Raw genomic sequence first — 21,158 nt, forward strand, 5'->3', positions numbered from 1 at the left:
TAAGTACGCAAGGCTGTAAAACCCAGGCAAATACCTGGCCATCACAAAAATGAGTAAGCATCTGAAGGACTCTGCTTGGAAATAGTCAATGTAACCAGACACTACCATTTGAATACTAAAAGCATTGTGTACTGGGGAAAATTCCACTGTTGGCCAACCCTGGGGCAACTGGGTGAGGTCCAGAAGGAAGCCGAGTACCAAGAAAATACCTATTTGTTTTCATCAGTATTTTTTCACCACTAGGCTCCTCTTCCTCCACAAGGCCCTGGATGCAAGGAACTGATCTAAGATCTCACGTGCTGTACCTCACAGCTGATATTTCACAATCCACTGCAGCTTCTCCCAGACTGCCGAACGTGTTTGTTTCCATGCACTGAAGGTGAGCCGGGCTCCATCGCGTGGGGCACTGGTCCTCACGTGGCCAAGCACCAGCCAGGTCCGCTTGGTGGGACAGGCTGGAAGGGACGTTCCGATTTTCTGCTGGGTGAGCTTTCTGCTGGGCTGTTCCTCTGTGTTGGTGGAAACCTCCAGCCAAGGGTGCAAGACAGGGCAGGACCCCTGTGTGAGCAGCAGCCTGCAGAGCCGATGGTGAAAATGGAGCCCAAAGGAGCAGCTCAGCATTACAACTCCGTCTGTCCTACAGCTAGCCCCTGCTGAAGGGGTAGTCCCATGCTCCGGCTGCTTTCTTCACAATAGCACTGCCCCCCCCGAAACATCCTGGCAAAAAGCTATTTGTTTTTCAGGGATTTGTTTTTGCTAGTGCAGCTCCTTGAACCAACTCCCCAGGGCATCAGCTGAGCACCAGCGCTGGCAGGAGAAAACCTACAGGAGCATGCCTTGGAGAGCATCTCTGAGGGAAGCTAACCCAGAAACGTCAAACCACACCCGTCAGCCCTGGCATCTCCCCTAGCCCCATATGCCCCAGCTGTACAGTGCCGGACTGAGGCTCTAGAAAACTGCGCCCAGCTTCTGCTTGTTGTCCTGCAAGTCACATCGCTTCTCAGTGTATCTCTTAATCGGCAGATCGGGAGTAACATTGCCATCTCACCTCTCAGCCCTCCCTGTGGTTCGGAGAGCTTTCCCCTGCACCATTTGCAGCGGGGCTGGTGTCTGGGGAGGTGGCTCACCTGCTGTCCTGCCTTGGCCCACAGCGCTGGGGCTGAGGGGGCCAGGGGTGCTGCCCCAAACTGCTCTCATCCGCCCCTTCACGTGGACCCTGACCTCATGAAAGGCTCCTTCTAACCCATGCCTCCAGGCTTTCTGTAAATTGCCTCATCCAGCTGCTGAGAAAAGGGGGCTTTCCCAGCTTTCATTTATTCCCCACTGGGTTCAGGTTTATGTTAATTGTGCGTGATTAACTGGCTGTGGGCTGGAAACTCTTCTGACAGCCTGTTCCAAGGAAGCCATGAGGAAAGAGCCGGGAAATGGCAGTGGTGAAACCCGCATGTAAAACTGCAGAAGCTTCTCCCTTGAGCCTGGATTTCAGCAGCAGGAGGAGTGGGCTGCAATGGCCGGGGAGCACAGGCTCAAGCAGAACCTGCGTTTGGGGCAAAAGCGGCCACTTATTTTGCATAAGTCACCTGAGACAGCAGACCGAGGACTGCCTGGCAAGGTTGTGTGTGTGACTATCAGTAGGTCAGGAGAAAAGCCTCTCCCAGAGCCAGGATGGGATGCCCTGAGCCCTGGCTCACAGGGTCTGCATCCCTGGAACCACGTGCTCCGATATTTCGTCCATGCAGTCATTGCATCGTACATAAAGCGGGTACAAAAGGCCACTCGGTCATCATTTCCCTCTGGGTGAAAAAAAAGTGGTGGTAGCACTTTTTTTTTTGGTGGCTCTGAAGAGGTCGGCAGGTTTCTAGGCTGGAGGGAACCAAGCCCTGTGTCCCTGCTCCACTCCCTGCACTCCAGTGAAGTTCCTCCAGAAGGTTTTTGTAGCTGAGGTGCTCGCAAATCTCAGATGACCTGCAGATCAGGTACTCGAGCCTCCCTTTGCTTGCTCTCTTTAGCAGGAACAAAGCAGAAATGCAGAGTCGTTGTCTCCAGACCTTGAGAAGTAACTGGGGAAATGAGGATGGCGGGGAGCACAGGATGCTTGTCCTTCCCTGGGAGATAACTGTCTTACCTGACTCCGTCCAACTAATGCCCTTTCTACTCCATAGCTCCTAATGGCGTTTCCTCCTGGGCTGGCCTAATTGATACGTAACTAATGAAATCCAGAACAGTTAATCTCAGCTTGGAATTGGCTTTGGAGTATGCTGATTCTGTTTCAAAATGGAGAAGGGCTTGTGTGGCCAGGTGTTTGCTATTTTAGTTGAGTGCTGCCTCTTGTCACCCAGCTCAGAGCTTGGCCAGATCCTTATACTCTGTAGGGTAGGAGAAAGGCAGATGTTCTGGATAGGGGGGGCTCATTTCTGTTCTGTAAAGAGGGGATAATGCTAAGCTGCGATGACTTGTGAATATACCTGGTCCTGTCACCAGGGCCTCCTCTGCCACCCCTTTCAGCAACCAGATGCAACCCAAGGTGAGCTGCAGAGATAACCGAATCCTCCTCTGTCACTGTCCCACAACCAGTTGCTTCCCAAGCCCCGCAACGGAGGCGTCACACGTGAACAAGTGTTTCCTCTCCAGAGCCACTTCTGATGCCTGCGCATGGGCCTTTGGCAAGGGCTGCCAGCTGACTGACACGCTCATCGCAATGTGTCTCGGCCACCTCCTCGCCGCAGGAACACCACCAGCAAACAAACCCCTCTCGCTCGGTGCTGCTCCGTGCCCCAGTTCCCACTGCAGTCACTGGGCAGACTGGGCTGTGGTCAGGCAGCAGGCAGGTAGAACCGGTACCCAAAGCATGACTGGGCTTGTTCAAAGTCTAACTTCCTATTGCTCTTGTTTGCCCCTCTCCCCTTCACTTTCCCATAAACTCTACCTTTGTTTGACTCTCAGCACTCCCTTCTTTCCTGTCTTTTTTTTTCCCCAGAGACTTCTGATATGCATTGCAAGATGTCTGGAACCGCCAGACCGTGTGGCACAATCCAAATATCACAGCACCAGGCAGGAGATAGCATCTTTCTCCAGTCACAGAAGCACCCTATCTCTCTGTATGTTCCTGGGGCCCTGTAAGCTTTCTGCACCAGACATAATGGTGTCAGGAAAGGAAGTGGTAATAAATTTTTTCCAGTTTAAACCACTGAGGAGATTTTTGTGCAAAGCACTCCAAACCTTGCAGAAAGCACTACGGGAACCTTAATGATTGAAAATGTGCCTTGGCTGTAAAAAACGGTGCCTCTGATTCCAAGAAAGCTAACTTCAGTTGAGTGTCCTACAGCAAAATTCAGGATAAGGAAATGTTCACCACAGTATATCTACATGAGAGCCACACTCCAGCTCCTATCTGTGGGGGATCTCCAGCAACTGTGTGGAGGTAAAAACAACCTGGCTGTCTTCTCACCCAGCTTAATGGTGCTTTTCAGCAAAGCTGAACCAAACTGTCCTCTCCAGGGTGCATTTCATCTCCTTGGAGCAGAGGACAAAACAACTCTTCCTTGATACATTCAGAGCTTGACTAGCCATCTCCTCATGACCAGACTGCTGCCTCCGTGACATGGGTTCGGGGCTGTCTGCTGAGGTGCCACACTCCCATCCCGTGGCTTGGGTCGATTTTTGTGAGCCCAAATCTGTGGGTGGCTGAGGGGGGCAGACTCCTTGTCCCAGCCCAGGCAGTAAGGAAATCAGCTCTCTGCCCAGCTGACCCAGGAAAAAAGTGATGGTCGGGAGGCCAGGCTCCCGACTAAGGACTCTGTTACGAGGGAAGAGCCAATGCAGGGGTGCTTCTTAAAACTGGCCACTGAAAGCAATGAGACAAACCGTGTTCAGTTCCTAACCAAGTCTATGCTTGTCTGTGCTGCAATTAGAGTGGAGTAATACATGTTGCACATAGTATGGTCCAAATTTCTCATAGAGATGAGTGTTGTGGAGCTGGGCAAAGCTCAGGAGCCATCCCCAGCACAAGTGTAATTGTAAGGTACGGCAGTCCTTTGAAACTGCTTTTGAACGCAGGGCTGGAAAGGGCCTCCTGACTCATGACCACTTACTTACCTTCTATTTTAGACAACTTTGTCATCTAATAGTTTTCATAAACAAGACATGCTCAGTCTTCAAGGGGAGGGGTTTGTTCTCACACTGTTCCAGCTGAAAATCTCTCCAGAACCTCCAGGCTCTGTGACCAAAAAAACATTTTCTACTTTCCAAACTGTCTTGAATTTTTTCCAGTTTGCACCCATTTAACTTGTGTAAAAAATTGTTCTTTTGCTTAAAAAGTTCCTTTTCTACACCTAGCGTGAGCAAGCTGAGAATCTCGTGAGGAGGCCAGCCAGTGGCTATGTCTCAACCTCTCCTTGGAGTTCATCTCAGACTCTAATAATTCATGTATCTGATGGTTAGAGCACTGGATCTTCTAGCTCCATAGGATTAGAAATAAATCTCACAAAAGAAGAGAGATTTCGGAAATCCTTAGGGTGTCTAAGGAGGCTGAGTCTTGCTGATTCACCCTAGGACAAATCAGAGGGACTGCCCTGCTGCCCAAGCATCCCTGTTCCTCCCAGGTAAGGGTAGATGTCAAAGAGGATCCCGCTGTGGCCAGTGACTGTTTCTAAGTCACTTGTTTGCCAGCAGTACTCAGCTGAAGTTCAGACAGGGTGAGAGGAAAACAAACCTTTGTGTTTTCATGACAAAACATATTTTAGCATAGCAAGATCTATTTGTTAGTTTAAAAGCCCCTCTGTTTTCAACCTCCTGAAAATGGCAGGAAGCACCCCTGCACCTTTGCAATGCCTCTCCAGTTCCCGAGCTTTAAAGCCTTATACGTTGTCATTGCTGAATTGAGGCAGCTATTTAAATCAGGAATGGGGACCCATTGATGCTGTCTGCTTCACAGATACAAAAGAAAGAGATCATCCCAGCTCTGAGGAGTTTATTAGCTGATGCAAGCATGACCCCATGCCATCTAAATCTCCTGGAAGCAAGTCAGATTGATGCTCCACTGATAAACATATCAGCAGCTGAGGAGCTGTGCACAGTGCGGCTCCCATAATTACTAACTCTGGTTCAAAGGCTTTTATGCAAAGAAACAATGGGCACGAAAAGAGTGTTGCAGCCTGTTATGCACCGCAGTGTTTTGCTGTGATGGAAAGTCTTGCCCTGTCAGACAAGCCTGCTTTTCATGTCCCTGTCCTCTTCATAACACAGAGGTAATTCCTACCAGTAAGGAGGCTATTGTCCACCTTTTAAGAACAGGAGCCGGGGATGTACATGCTAGCTAAGGAGATGAAAAGATGTTTTAGCAAAAAGGGAAGTGCCAGTCAAAAAAAGGGCTGTTTTCCTCATTGAAAATCTGTCCCTATTATCAGAAGATTTCCCTGTCACCGGCAATGCCCAAGATGGAAGCGACAGCTCATTTGTTTTGCCCGTGTTGCCAACAGTTGAGCACATCTGTGCATGTCGTGAAGGAGCGTGCAGAAGACATTTGCATTTTTGCCTCATGTCCATTTTCCCTCTCTATTCACCATGTTGAGATTTGGCCTTTGAAAATAAGTCTGTATTCAGCACGATCTGAAAAACTTTGCGGAACATGAGCTGCTGTCCGGCCAGCCCCTGCCATGTCAGGGTGCTCACCAAGCTGCTCTTGCCGAATTCAGAACCAGCTTCTTCTTGTGCAACTTTGCAATCAGTGATGCATATTATGACTGGGCAGCCTCCTTACAGCCAGAGCAGTATTTATTTGGCCTGGAAATGCTTTGCGTAAAGCAATCGTACCCTGCTCAGTCAGCACTGATGAGGCAGGACTCTGCAAGCAGCACCCTACCTGGGGTGAGTCCCCCCAGGAGCTTCCCAGCCCTTGTGAGAGGTAGGCCCTTTTCCAGCTCCCTGGAGTTTCAAGGGCTCTGGCCCTTCTGCACAAAGCTAGATTATCCCTTAGTGACTTTCATCTCTTTACTGAGAAGTGGTTTATTTTCAGTCAGTTGCTTTCCTTCCTGCTTATTCTTCCCTCTTGACCCCAGAACACCAATCCAGTGTATTTGCACAGCAGCACCCCAAAGCCTAGATCAGCACCCAAAGATCTACAGACAGTGCATCCAAATTATTGCAGAACAGCAGAAATCTATCCTAGCTGATGAGCTGCTTGGAGGAGAAGGGAAGAAGTAGAATGGGAGTGATCCTCATGGAGTTATCCAAGCAGGCCCCCATCACTCATACTTCTCCTATCTCATTTCATAGTATGGCAGGAGCAATGTGAAATGGTCTGCTCCCTGACCAGCCAGAGAGCTTGTGCTGGAAGCTTGTTCCCTTTTAAACCACCAGATTTCTTTTGCTCTCCTGCAAACGCTTGCTTGGAGCACTGGAGGTACGTGCAGGTTGGTGGGCCAGGGCCACCTGAGTGTTTACTTGCAGAGTCAGGATCTCTACGAGGTTGATGCAGGCTTCAGTGGGGGGGATGCCTACAGCCAACACTCACAGAGAGTCTGCGTTGGCAGGCTGAGCTTAATAACAAAAACATTTATTAGTAAGTAATAATAACATTAATGGTAACAAAGTATCTACTTCATATTGTGCATAATATCAATAGATTTCACTTTCTTTCCAAGTGCTACAGCTTTCTGGAACTCCCATTTCTTCTCTGAGAGATATATTTCTATTACTTTGGAATATTTCTGGCAAATAAATCTGGCAAATTCCAGATTTTTGTTATCACCCACACTGAACCCTGGGATTTCTGTAGGACATAAAACTTTCCCTCTAGGAAACCATAAGTCCTTTCTCTCCTGAATGAAAGAAGCAGTGTGGTCTGTTCACCTCTGAGCGATCTCCCTTCCCACAGAGCCAAGGGATCTCGAAAGGGATGTCCTTCCAGCCAGGGCTCTTAGGGCATCAGAGCTGCAAGGGCTGAAGGTGCAACTTGTTTCTTCTCAGCAGGAAGGTGGGAATCCTGGAAGTGTCCAAGTCAGGAGTGGTCAGTGTGGCTGAGTTGCTGCAAGGTTCATCCAGACCCACTGCCGAGAACAGGCCTGTGGTCCAGCAGCCCTGGCTGCATTGCAGCAGGTTGTCACCAAAACAGGACGGTTCCACCCAAAAAGCCATTGGAAAAAGCTAATCTATCAAAATGTGAAAATGTTGTTTAGATAATTCCTGGCCAGCACCAGCCTGTAACCCTCTTATCGGTTCCACCAGGTGAGGTGAAAAAACAGGGATGTGGAGTACATGGGGCTGGGTAGTAGTTGCGGCTTGCTCCTTGCCAGGAGAGTTTCCCAGGCATGGAATGACCAAAGGCAGCTGAGGTCTCCAGGCAAAGGAGATGTCTGTAAGAACCTTGCAGGGGGAAGCGATCTTGCCATGAGTCACCCTAAGCTCAGGTCTGATATCCCTGCCTAAAGAGGCAGATGTAATTGCCTCTGATTAATGCTGGCAAACCTCTGTGAACTCCAGTGAGGATATGAAAGGACTGACATGCCTCTTTGAGATGGGGGTAAGATAGAGTACAGCCAAGTGTGGGAAGAAAATTAAGCTGAGATGTAGTTTTTAATTACCAATAAAGCCATGCTCTAGGATGGAGGGTTGAGAGCAGGACTCGGTCTCTTCCTACTCTTTTATGCTCCTTGACATATAGAAAGGAGTTTAGGGAAGAGCAACCAGTGCTTGCTGTAGAGTCCCATTTGTAACATTTAAATGCTCGTGCTGCCCCCTCATCCTTTCTTGCTGGCAGGCTGTAATTATTTAGACCACAGATGTGGCCAGAGATTTCCAGCGGTGCCAATAAAACACAGAAGGGCAGCATCAGTGAAGTCAGCACTGATATTTAACAGAAGCAAAACTACCCCTTTACTGGCTAACTATTCATCTGGAAGAGGCAGGAGGAAGGCTGGACTCCAGAGTGTCCTGTTCCCTCTCGGTGAACACCCTGGGTGCTCAGCAGCCCCGCTCCAGTCTCACCTCTGGAAGAGAGAGGGGGAAATGGGCCAACCTATGCCTGACAGCAAGTGGCAGCGGGAGGCTTTCAAGCCCCTCAGGTGCGTCTTTTTGCACCTGAGAGTCTGTCTGCACCTCAGTTAGGAAGCGTGATCAGAGCTTGGTGGCGGTGAGCTAGCTTCATCCAGCCACGTCGGGTACCATGACAGCCCAGCAGCACAGAGTTCAGCATGGGCTCAGGCATGCCTGCCCGGGCCATCGGCTGCTTACCCAGAGAGCTGGCCTTCTTGGAAATGTGTGCTGCTCTCATCTGGCTGATCTTCTCCACTAAACTGTGCAGAGGTGTCTCAATAGTCAGAGCACCTCTTCCTCCTCTCCCCATCCTACAACATGATAGACTCAGGGAGGGGGGATGTTGTTTCTCCACCCGTAAGTAAAGCTGTTTCTGAGTCTTGTTCAGGAATGGTTCCTGCTGCTGCTGGGCTCCCAGACCTCCTGCGTGGTGGCCTCTCATCCACCTGGCTGTGCTCAGATAGTTCTGCCTGTGCTACAGGCACTGGGTGGAAGCAGCGGAGCCAGACACGAAAGTCCCACATTCTGCATTTTGTGTCCATCTCTTTATTTTTCTCTAGCTATATGAAGACACCACATTTCATTCTTCCTCCTCTCCCACCACATCACCAAGGTGGCATATGTACCATTTAAGTAGCAATATGTATAGGGCTTCCTTTTAATCACCTCCTAATTTTCCAGACCATGGGGTTTCATGTTTCCTTCAACAGCTCTGAAGGTTGGAGACATTTGCTCTAAATGAATACCTGATTACTCCCTTAATTGCCTGAACCCCAGAGCTGGAGCTACAATCACAGAGTTTGGTTTTCCAGATCTCTCTGGAAACTCACAGAAGACAATAATGGAGACTGGTGTCTGGACACATCTCAGGGCTTTTGTCCCGTTTTGAGGACCATGAGGAGAAGCACTGTGAAGTTCCTGGCAATAACCCTTCCCCTGCTATGGCACCCTGTGAGTACCAGTTAATAAATCTGTTACCCCATGGAGAGGAGGGAGCTCCCTTTTGCAAATGGAAAAGGGAAAGTCATTCACCCAAAGCCACACAGGGAAATGACATTAAAGCCTGGGTTAGCACTTCCAGGTTTCTGGTGACCTAAACTATATTTAGATTTACCCTCTCTCCCAGCACCTAATGCAGTGTCTTTATCAACTGAAAAGAGATTTTTGGAGATAGTGAATATAAATGCACTGCATGGAAAGGTAGGATGCTGCTGTTACTGGTACTCATAAGGCAGCCAGCCAGGTGCTGCAGGATGTCCTGTTCCTCCCAAGGTATGGTTGTGTTTTATTGGTTAGCATGGAGTCCCCATATTTCAGGCTTAGCGTCCTTTGACGGGAGTCTCATACATGTAAGACTTCACTGTTAGACTCTAATAACACTTGTTATTCTAGAAATCTATTTGGCTTACAAGAAATAAACCCAATCATCCTGTAGAAGATACCACAACATTAGATACCCTCTCCTACCCTCCTTTCAGATTATACACTGCTGCCCAGATAATATTCCAGGGTGGCTGACATCTTTCATCTGGTCCATGTTATTAAAACCCCTTAGCAAGAGGAATGAATATTCATCTGTGCTATATATAGCACCATGCGTATTACTATCCACAGCTGGGAGTACAGCTTGGGTACCCACACTCGGATCTTTACGGTTTGGTTTTTGCAAGCCTTTTTTTCTCTGCGGCTGCCAAGTCTCTGGCTGGCTGGTGGCATTGGCACTTCACGAGGAGCCTGCCACTGTTTTTTCCTGGCGGAGGTTTCACAGGGTTTCAAAGCCTCCCTCCAGTGCGGTTATTAAAGGCTTTTGTTTATCTTGTGAAATCTGCCCCGTGAATGCTGACACTGACTGAAGTGCTGGGAGAGTTTCCCTGACTCTTCCTCTCTCTGTCTCTCACGGGTCTATTCCCATGAAAATGATCTCAGGTGTGCCGTGCGTCATCAGTCCGCCCCGGGCACTCTCTGACTTACTGGCAGAAAAGATGAATGCGCAGTTTCTGAAGCTCTGCCCGTAGCCGGGTGCTCCTCCTGCGTCCCGGCCTGCCGAAGTGCTGCAGAGAGCCGTCCCAGTGGCTCCGGCAGCGGTGGGCACCGGCCGTCCCCAGGCACACGCCGCTCCCCGGGCAGGTGGCCCAGCAAAGGGCTCGCTGCAGGAGAGCAGCTAGGGCTCTGCAACACCGCCCGAAACCGATTTTCATTGCTCGGGCAGCGTTTTCCCAGCCTCTCTCCCATCTACCCCGCAGGGATGCAGCCTCTGCTGGGAGAACCGAATCCTCTCAGGAGAGGCCCGCTGCAGCACGTGATGCTGACTTTCCCCTTTGGATGAGAAAGCACCTCAGTCTGCAAGGCTGGGGTGTTGATGCTCACCGCCAGCGAGATCCCAGCTAGATCCCTGGCTTCTCCCTCTGTCCCTGTTGCCATTGGGCTACGTAACCAGGTGTTTGTCTGGAGAAGCAGAGGGTTAAGCTCGGTGGCAGGGCGAGACACGTACGGGGATGGTGGAGGCAGGGCAGACCCATGACTTGAGTGCCCTGAGCCACCCCGGAGTTTAACAGTGGTGATGGCACCACCAGCACAAGTGTGCGTGGCCACCTGGAAATCACCAGCGCTGTCCCTGTGCCACCAGCACAAAGGCAGCAGCGCAGCCGCCAGGGTGCCACGGGGAGGGGGCTTTGCCATCCGTGCTTGACTCGCTAACCCGCGGTCTCCCATCCATCCTCCTCTACAGGACTGCGGAGGTTCCTCCACGGGAGGTCGAGCTCTCCCACCCTCACTGCCAGCAGAGCCAGGTCCCACGGGTGGGCTCCTGCTGCCAGCCGGGGGCTGGGGGAGCAGTGGGCACCATCCCCTGGCCAGAAAGCCAGGCCTGGCTCCGAGGCTGAGCGGTCGCTGCCGCTGCAGTGCTGGCCTCTGTGCCACAAGCCTGGGGAAGGTTTCAGCAGCGCCTGGCTCGCTTTCTGAGAAAACAAGGAAAGAGAGATTTACCTTAAACCCTGGGAAGCCCGTGTATTTTCATTGTATTTTAATTTTAAGAGATTGTCTGCCCCGCCCAAGATTATCTCATGGGAAAGAAAAGCCTGGCTCAGTGACTCGTGGTGAAACTTGTCCCCGAGCCAAATTTCCCGCACCTGATGTTCCTCCACAGCAGCAGAAACCAGAGTATTTCAGTTCACAACACTGCCCCAGGGGCAGCGCTGGGGGTGAGGGGATGGAGGGGGAGGATGGCACCCACATCTCCTCCTGCTCTTCCAGAACAAGTCCTGCAAGTTTGGATGCCGAGCGGCTCAGTCCGGGAGCTGGAAAGGGCATGGTGTCACCCTGGGAACGGGGATCACGTGGGGCTGCAGCAGAGGGAACCTGTCTCAGGGATACGTTCAAACATACCCTGCTCTCTTGTGCAATAGGTCTTTGCAAGTACAATGCTGTATTTATACGGTGGGAACGGAGAGCCCAGGGCTGGACTCTGCAGAGGCATGAGTAAGCAGCTTCCAGGAGGCCCAGGTGCCAGCTGGGCCAGCGCTTTGATTCCTCTTCTGGGAGCAGATGCAGACTGGGAGCTGGGTCTTGACCAGCATCCTCCAGTACAGGGAGGACAGTCTTGCAGCCATATTGTAAAATTTGAGTCGTTTCCCGGGCCCGGTACAGAGTGATTTAGCATGGCTCCAAGAGCGGCAAGAACGTAAAGGATAGCCAAGGTCTTTAAGCAGACCAAGTGGGCCAAGGACAGCCTCCTGGGCACAGAGGACTCTCGGCAGGGTTGGAAGAGCAGCAGTCCGATTGAAGCACAGGCTACGAGAGGACAAACATTTCTTGTGGTGCCAGTGCCTGTTTGAGCAGTGCCTTTGCTCGCTCACGCTCCTCCGGTGTTCCCATGCTGCTCTTTGCAAGGCCACTGAGGGGACCACAGGAGGGGACCAATCTAGCCCAAACCAGGGGCAGGAAGGCATGAGGACCCAAGTTGAAGCAGGCTGCTTAATTGTCACTATGGCTGGGAAAAGTCAAACCAGACCCTGCTTCCAAGCTGGAAATGGTTGCCTAATTGATAAATAGCATTAAACTTGGAGCAATCTGAAGAAAAAGCTAGTTAGCACCTGAGGATTAAATTGGGGGCTGTTAAGAAGGTGATAAGGTTGTTAACACAATCATACCGCTCTCAGGAAATGGGGGAGGATGCCATTCCCTGGTAATTGCATTTCAACAGGGTTCAAGCACAGCCAGGTTCCTGCTGCTGGACTTATGTCAGGTCCTGACCTGGTCATAATTCAGCCTGTCCCTTCAAAGTAAATAGGACGTAACCTACGGGGCATAAAGATCTCCTGAAGGAACCTTTCAGACTTGCCCTTCTGGCGCTGGAAGGAGTCTGTGTCGAGTCAGACAAAACTTTGTATTCTTTTGGGGATTAATTCCCAGTCAGGGTTCAGTGGAAGCTCGGGGAAGTGTTGCCAGCTGGGAACCTTCTTGGCACAACTAAGCCCATTTAGGGTGTGCTACCTACAGAGAAAGGAAACAAAAGGATCCTTTCCACACCGTGTTCCTACTGTTGCTGACACCCAAGCTCAGCTCCTTTGGAGATGGCAGCTGAGAGTGGTGGCTAGCACACCGGCTTCACGCAGAATTACAAGACATGGTGTGTACCTGTACTGAAACACTTGGAGTGTTGCTTATGCTGGTGGGAAAGCCCTGATGAGTTGCTCTGCTGGATGCAGGATTGTGCAGGAGTCTGCTGACCAGGATCCAAGTCAGAGACCTGAGCAAGAAAGAAGGTACTAGAGAGTTTCTACCCCATAGGCACATTGGGGGTTTTTTTTAGCATTTGATGCTGAGCTTTGCGCTATGGAGCAAGTCAGATCAACTAATCATAAGGACCCTTTCTGGCATTAAAGTAAGTGGCACTCATGTGGAATTGTGCTGGCCTAGTAATGGGCTTGGCTAGCTTCATCCAGCCTGGTGGGGTGGTTTGTGTTAGCAACAGTCTCCCCGGAACTCTCCTGTGCTCTCAGCATCATCTGAAAATACAGGTTGGTCAAGCAGCACTGCGATGTAGAAACAAGCCCAAACTGTAGCAGAGCCAGGTAGTAGCACAGGTCCAGTGCTGCACCATGGAGAGGACTAGAGCAAGGCTTTAAAGAAGCCTCGGGTGGCTTTGGTAGGCCACTCCATCTAATGAGATAGATTCACCCCCAGGAGCTCAGCTGTGTTCATGGGTTTCAGGGAGTTTTAGGGTGCTTATTGTGCACATGACAGGATATGGCTCAGTGGGATGACTCACTCCCAATAAAGTTAATTCACACTTTGCTGCTATTTCCATTCACAGCTTCTTCTGTAAGCTTTAATGCCAGGAAGAGCAAAGCAGGGAGCCAGCTCCAAATAATCCCACAGGTCGCTTTACACCTAGCAAAGAACAGACTGCAGGAGGACAGTGTGGTCTCAGACTTTAAAAAAAAAAAAAAAAAAAAAAAGAAACAAGTTCCCAAATCATGTTTTATTGGCAGTAATTTCCTATTCCCTTCTAGTTGCTGAACCACATTTGCTCATTACCTCTGCTACACTGTGGTTTTTGTCCATTGTCTTTCCTACCTCTGCACTGAACTCCCCCAGTAGCCTCACTTCCCAGCCCACTGCCTTTGGAGCAGCTATGGGGCCCCAGATGTGGACAGATAGGAGCCCTGACCTACCTGTGATGCTGATGATAAGGCTAAAAGGATGAGTCCTGTGAGCTATCTTGGATAAAGCCTTTGTGTCCTAAGTGGCACAGACAAAATTTTTCAGCACTTGAGCAGTTTTTAGCTTACCAAGGTAAGCTAAATAAAGCTGGTCGCTAAATTACCCACCAGCCTAATGACAGAGCAGCACGCTGTCATTAAGGCTGCAAATGCAAGTCCTACATGGGCTTGTCTCAGTGAGTGCTGGGAGTGCCTCCTGACTGATCCCTGGATGGTGGCTTCTGGGGAGAGGCACTGAAAGCCTTGGATGTTTGCTACTCCATCCCCCTTGGCAGCCTCCACCCTGAGCAGCTGCTGAGGGAGAGGAAAATTAACTGAGACAACAGAAGAATCTTGGAAGGTTTCAGCTATGAGGGGATTTTTACCATCGCTAGTGGGGGTTAGGACATGGAGGGAGAAGTGGGGCAATTTCCCTCTTATGCTATTGTCAGTAAACTGGAATAACTCCTCCTCCATCTTAAAGTCCAGCTTATTTTGCACTGACAAAATTACAAACACAAATTGCGGACATTAAAAAAATTTATTTGAACAAATATTAGACACAATCACAGAGGAAGAAAGCAGCTCTCAGTACAGTTTCTTTTTCAGAATGAAATAATCCCTGTTTCATACCAAGCTACTGCAGGACAACCCTTGCTCTTCCCAGCAGGAGGGGAGGCTGGTGTTCTTTCCACCTGTGGATTTGCTCCATAGGCGTACGGCCTGCTGCTTAGCAGGTCACACCGCAGCCCTCTGTCTCACAGGCTAAAGAAATGCGTAAAGACCCAACAGACAAACTGAACTAGTGATACAGCAAAGGTGCCTGTACAGGTAGGAAGTACATGCAGGGATGCACTGCTGAGTGAGAGCTTTGTTCAGGAAGTGGTGTCCTGCCTAGAGGTGTGTAGGACATGTCACTTCTAGCTACTGCCTCTGTACTCTCCACCTCTTAGGACTCCTCACTGGACCTGGATGGCATTTCAGCTGCGGGAGTCCTTTCAACGTTCAGCTCATTTTGACACGCTATCCTTTTCAGGTCTCTAAGCCTTACCCTACAAGCAGGTCCAAGGCTGTGGGCCACATCCCTTTGCAAGACGATCTGCCCACCTCTTTCATACTATATACTGCCCAGGGAGACAGCAGGCTTGTCTCACGTCCTGGGGACTGAGCTGCGCCACAAAGAGAGATGGTTGTGAGATGTTTGCAGGCATTTGTTTGGATCCAGAGTCATGCTGCATTACTTGCATTTGATTGTTTTACAGGCCCACTAGCTCAGGTATGCTTGCTCTTGGTGCAGGGCAAACAATCCACAGCTATATCCCCTTCTGTCACATTACTCCAGAGTGTCCCCAGAGTGATGGGCCATGGCCAGATGCAGAGAACCCCCTGAGTATTGAAAGCACTGCTTGACAGACCTGTCATGCTCTCTGCTACATAAACCAGAACGAAATGTCTCTGAAAGAAGTTTTAGAAACTGATGGAAGTTCTGTAATAAAATATGAATAGACTCACCAGGAAATTAATCCCCTGAGAAACAGGTGAGAGGGGAATGGAGCAAACATGGTGACTGTTTTTCTCTGGCAGGAACTTCATGGATTTCCTTTGCTTTTGATTTCAGCAGATCAAGCAGTGACTTTTAAGAAAAGGAAGCACAAGAGAAAGAAGCCCTGAGCCCTCCATTCCTGTTCTGCAGCCTCAGGAAGAACAGTACAAGGTAAATTCTGTTCTCCTGCATAGATCTGAAACTGAGGATTTTACTGACCAAGAGGAACTCTCTCTCTCTCTCACTACAACCCCCTCCTTTTGATTCAGAACTTAATGTATGGACAATATTACTTTGAAATTGAGATCACTAGCAAGTTTTCCAGGTCCCTAGAAGACTCCCTGAATATTAGCATCTCAACTAAGTAGAATCACAGCTTTCATTTAACAATGTTAATTCTTCTTTCCTTCTCCATCTCCCTTTCTTCCTTCCATCTCTCTTTTACCTTTTTATTCCCTTCCTTTTCTTCCTTCTCTCTTCTCCTTTCATTACATGCATGGCTCTCCACCTACATTGCACCCCTTGGTAGTGTTACAAACCCTTCGCTGACACAGTTTTGTCTCTGCTAGACAGACAGAGCCACTCATCACTGTTCCTCACCTGTTCTTTCTCTCAAAACACCACACACACACAAGGCCTTTCAAAATAGGTCCCCAAGTTCATGACTACCTCTTAAGATAGGACTATAGCACTGGCACCCGCTGGATGACAGAGTCCTCTCAGAGAACATTTTGCTTAAAGAATTACTGTAGCTCCCAGTGCATTTTCTCTTCACCCTGCTAATGGCCTTTATTTAGGAAAAACCTTCTCAAGGGTACTCACAGTACAGGGCCTTTAAGAAAGAGCGCTGCTTTTTCACAGCCAAGTGACTTCTACCTATTTTGGCAAGCAGAATCAGAGAGGGAACTCAAGCCTCGTGTTACAAACTCGGCAGCCCATGTCTGACCACACTGCAGTCGCCTGGAACTGCCCCTGCCATACTCTCTGCCAAGCCTGTAAATCAGCCAAAACGTAGGCAGACTTCAAAAGTCCCTCACGTTTATTATGCTGCGTCAGGACTCTGAAAGTATGTTAGCTTCAGACAGAAGACTGGTCATTTTGAACAATGCAAGGAACCTGCCTGTTCTGGGGTACTGAGTCTTGGTGTATGAAAGGCTCCCATTAGTCTGGGACACTACAGACATGTCCAGCAGGTACTTATAGCTGCCTGGACCATTCCACATCCCGACACAATGGAAATCCAGTTCATGTCTCCTAGGCATCTGATACTGTAACCCAGCAAAAGCCAGGTTTCCAAGCCCAGCAGCTTATCATACCCTCCTCGCTGGGGCCATAGGAGCAGTCACTCCAAGAAGGTGCAGAGCCAATACTGGCATCAGGTGTTTCTTTTTTGCCCCCCTCAAAGCAGCTTCAGACAAAGCAGAAGAACTTCTTCCAGCGGCACTTGGAGAGAGTTTTGATGCCTTTGGCGGTCATCTTCTTTTCCTGCCGTGCTTTGTGCTCAACACCGCTGACAATGGCCATGTCAAAAACTTCTTTGAGGTTCTTCTGGGTCAGTGCTGAGCATTCCAGGTAGGCCTCAGCCCGGATTTTGTCAGCTAGACCTTCTGCCTGAGGCCGGGGCACGGGCTTCACATGGTAGCGATCCAGGCTGATGAGGACATTTACATCGTCCCGCAAGTCTGCCTGCGTCCCCACCAGCAGCACCGGTGCCCGGGGGTTGTGAGTTCGTATCTCAGGGATCCATTTCTCAGTAATGTTTTGGAAGGAGCTTGGGTTTACCACACTGAAGCAGACAAGGAAGACGTCGGTGTCAGGGTAACAAAGTGAGCGCAAACAGTCGAAGTCCTCCTGTAGAAAATGGAGGGGGGAAAAGAAAAGTCTTCACTGGACTGATCTCCTAACAGCATGATGCTGCAGTGGCTTTTTCACATGTTAACTAGGACGGCAACACCCTCAGAGACAGGGCATAGTGCTGACTTTGTGGCCCTGCCACGGTTCAGGCATAAGTTTCAGAGCTGAGGGAGTCTGTCATTCACCTGCCTGTGACTGCCATACCAGCAAACAGCTGATGCCGGACTAGTGCATTTCCTTCCTTCCCAGTTAAACACTGCCTTCATCAAAAGCCTGCAAACAGCCCCTGTCCCACAAGACCAGAGCTGACAGCTGCTTTGATAGAGCTTACCTGTCCAGCAGTGTCCCACAGCTGGATCCGGACTGGGGCTCCATCCACCAGGACCTGCACTGTAGCAGAAAGTGAATAAGGATGAGTCCAAGGGAGTTGCCCAGCATACACACGTACACTCATACAGGTTTTTCCCCAGAGCACTCTGTTTTGTATCCCACTGAAGAGACTCACTGAAGTCACTCAAGTCTGTCCTCTTTGCTGAGCATCCTCCTAAACCTCACTAAAACAGCTGAAGCTTGCACTGGGAACATTGAGACCTGCAATAGACTTTCTGATTTGGTTACCCCTCAGGTGTTTTGGGTTATTCTCCAGTATTTTGAAAGAATCATTACATATTACTGGACAACTGCTTCTCTAGAGAAGAGCAGCCCTTAGCCAAATGGTGCCCTGAGAACAACTTGTTGTTGTTCTTCCACAACCCAAGAAAGCAGATAAAGATAAACACAAACTGAGAACTTCAGCAACTTGTGCCTAGCTTTTTGGCCCAGAGTGGAAGTTCAAATCAGTCTCCATTAAACAAGCTACTGGAGATTTTTCCCATCCAGGCCAGAAATTTGGCCTTAAAAAAAAAAAAAAAAAAAAAGGCATTTCTGTGAGTGTCCTAGCTAAGGAGAAGCAAAGACCTAAATCCAGCTTTGAAATGAAGAAGCTAGTAAGGAAACAGTGATGAGTGAAATCCTTTTCAGAGATAGCCACACACTGAAAAACTGCTGAGTTACACATGTAAGGTCTGCTCCCATTTCACTCCCTAATCACAGTAAGCCTTCATGTGGTATCAGCTGACTCAGACTAAGGGCTGGCAGGACCCCTGATGGAAATCTGGAAAGAAACTGTTAGATGTTTAAGCGCACAGACACCACAGAGACTGGCTAGGAACGAGGAAAAGGAGAAAGGGGTTGGGGGAGCTGGAAATCACTTGAAAGTCCTGACAACGTGGATAGGGCTGTGCTCTGGTGAATAGAGGCAGACATCCTGGCTAGGGTGACAATGGCTGGCACTTGACACGAGCTAGCTAAATGCCAATGCCCTCTGTGCCCAAGAGGAGGCTTCATTGTCCTTTTGTTAAAAAACGAAACCAAAAAAACCCAAAAAACCAAAAAAACAAAAAACGAAACAGAAGCAGGATCAATCTTTTGTGATTCTTGAAGTAATTAACCAGGTGAGAAAAGTGATAGAAACAACTGACTTGGAGAGTTTAGCACAAGCTCTTGGAGCAGAGGACTCCTCCCTGAAAGCAGTCTGGGGAAAAGGAGGGAGACACAGACAACGGATGAACTGAAGTTTGGTGGGAGACTGAGACTGAAGGAAAAACGAAGGGGTGGGTGCGTCCACCACAGTGCCACTCCTTGCAGTGTAGCTGAAAGTCATTGCTTCCTTGTGACTGGGAAACAGTTGGGTTGTTACCATATCTTTGCCCCAGAGGAGAAAGAGAAACCTGTTCCTGATCAAAGAACCTGCTAGATCTTGACTTGATCTTCAAGGCACTGGGCATTTGCCTTTCTAGCATCTGGTTTCTTCTGTCTCACAAATATGTTGAGAGAAGGAATTAGCATCTCTGAAATGTTTTACAATCTTCAGAAGAAAGGCACCACATATATTACCTGGTGCTCCAGTGCTTACACAAAGTTTTTTTTCATACCTCCTGCTAGCCTAAGCTACTCTAGCAACTCTGCAACAGCCCTACAAATACCGCCCTCACAAGGTACACACCCTCAGGATGAGGCTGGATTTCGGCACAATAGCGAAGGGGCCCGCAGAACAGGATAGCCTGGTGGAGAAAGGTCACTGGGTACGTGTTTCACTCAAGGGTGCTCTGCCTGGTAGTGACACCCAGCAGGAGGTAGCACCCAGACAGATGTGGCTGGGCCACAGTCCCAGAGCCGCTCCCCTCATAACGCAATACTTTCTCCTATCTTGTTACCTTCTTTAACTGGTACTGGCATTGCAGTCCCTTGACCAGAACTAGGGGTAGGATGTAAACTGTGAAGCTCAGTTCTGCTGGCAGTTTCAACTGCAAGTATTCCCCAAGAGTGGAGGGAACTGGGCTGAAATTTCTGAAATGGATCCTGAACTGTGCTTTGTGAATCCAGGTTCTCAAGTTTATCCAGGTTTAAGAGTAGGAGTGGGAAGGGAGACTTCTCTATTCTCCCATTTCCTCCCAATAAGCAGAAAGTGAACTTCGGAAGACCTGTTTTTAATGTTTTTGATTTCTATCAGTTGCAAACACTACACACCTTTGGAAGTCAGGCTCAGTACTTGGACATTCAAAGTGGGGCTAAACCCATGTGCAGCTATCTTCAAATTACTTGCTGCTAATCGAGGAGTCTCTGAACTCATACTGCCTCCACCTTTCTGGATCATTTTACTATGGATTTGCCCTTTCCAAAAACATGGAGGCTAATAACTACGGTGATGTCAAGCCTCTCTTAGCCCACATCAGTGTAAAGGGAGCAGAGAGAGCAGTAACCTTTCCCTGGGAGGACTCGAGGGCTCCTTACACCTGTTCCCAAAGCACCACTGGGCCCTGAACAGCAGCGTGCTCCCAGTTCATTTCCTTCAGCTGACAGTGGAAGAGCTTGGAGAGGGTCAAGGCAAATCAACAACTCCCAGTGAGCAACTGGGGGGACATGCAGACAAACAAAACGCTCCCTCTAAGAACCCCTGAGACTATGACACATTAGAAGTCTCGTTCCTGGTCTGACGTGAGCCCATCTCTAATCTACCGATCTATACTGTCATGTGCTGTTGTGTTTCTTCGTATCAGATGAAGATCAGAAATCTTTCGAAGGGCTTTGTATTTTCCTGGGGTTTATATTAGAAACTGGAGCCCAAAAGAAGAGGAGCAGAGAACAAGAACAAAGATGGCATTTACGAAAGTGGAAACTAACGAGAGCTCAGCTGACAGGGAAGGCAATTCCAGCTGGACTTACAAAGCTGGTCAACTTTTTGGCAACCTCTGTTCAATGCTAACTTAAGCAGACAGGCGGGGAAGAGGATGTTTTGCCGAGTATCAGTTAAAGCCAGAAAGCCTACAGAACAATGCTGTGATATTTCTGAAGCTAAAAACCACCACCGACAACAAATTAAGTCCCCGTCTATTCGGCCATAATAACACCACACCACCAGGAAGGTGCCCAGTTTCACAGAACGCGCAAGCCGGCTTGACGCATTGCCCCGTTGAGACACAGAGCTGCCAAACGCGGGTCTGCCACCTGCTACCCTTCACCGAACGCCCGAGGGACTCGGCCCGAGTCGCAGCGAACGCCGCTGGGCTTTGTGCCCGCAGGCTGTGCTCACCCCGCACCCCACAGCCCCCCCTGGGGCGCAGCCCCGGCGGCAGCCCGGCGGACCGGGAACGCTCTCCCCCGCCCCGGCCAGCTGCCCCCGGGAACACCGCGTCCCCGGGAGGGCTTCGCTGCGCCCGGCGGGGATCCCCCGCCGCCCGCCGCCCCCCTCACCCGCCGGCCGAGGCACGGCGGAGCCCGGGCGGGCGCCTACCGGAGAAGGTGTCGAGGGCGGTGGGCTGGTACTCGTCGGGGTACCCGTTGGTGGTGTAGCTGACGACCAGGCTGGTCTTGCCCACGGCGCCATCGCCCACCAGTACGCACTTGATGCCCAGCTCCGGGCCGCTGCCCCGGGGGGGGCTGTGTCTCCGCAGGGCGGGCGAGTAGTCCAGGAGCTCCTGGGGGGGCAT

At 49.9% G+C, this 21,158-nt stretch overlaps 1 protein-coding gene across 1 annotated transcript; it reads right to left on the minus strand.

The window, feature by feature from the left end:
* Positions 1 to 16,686: 16,686 nt before the first annotated feature.
* RHOV (ras homolog family member V) lies at positions 16,687 to 21,158 on the minus strand. The gene is made up of 3 exons (XM_072864646.1): positions 20,963 to 21,158; positions 17,462 to 17,520; positions 16,687 to 17,127 (listed from the first exon to the last, which is right to left on the minus strand). Exons 1-3 carry the CDS (start codon positions 21,156 to 21,158, stop codon positions 16,687 to 16,689), a joined length of 696 nt encoding a protein of 231 aa, XP_072720747.1.

Source organism: Ciconia boyciana, chromosome 6 (assembly GCF_034638445.1).
Source record: "Ciconia boyciana chromosome 6, ASM3463844v1, whole genome shotgun sequence".
NCBI lineage: Eukaryota > Metazoa > Chordata > Aves > Ciconiiformes > Ciconiidae > Ciconia > Ciconia boyciana.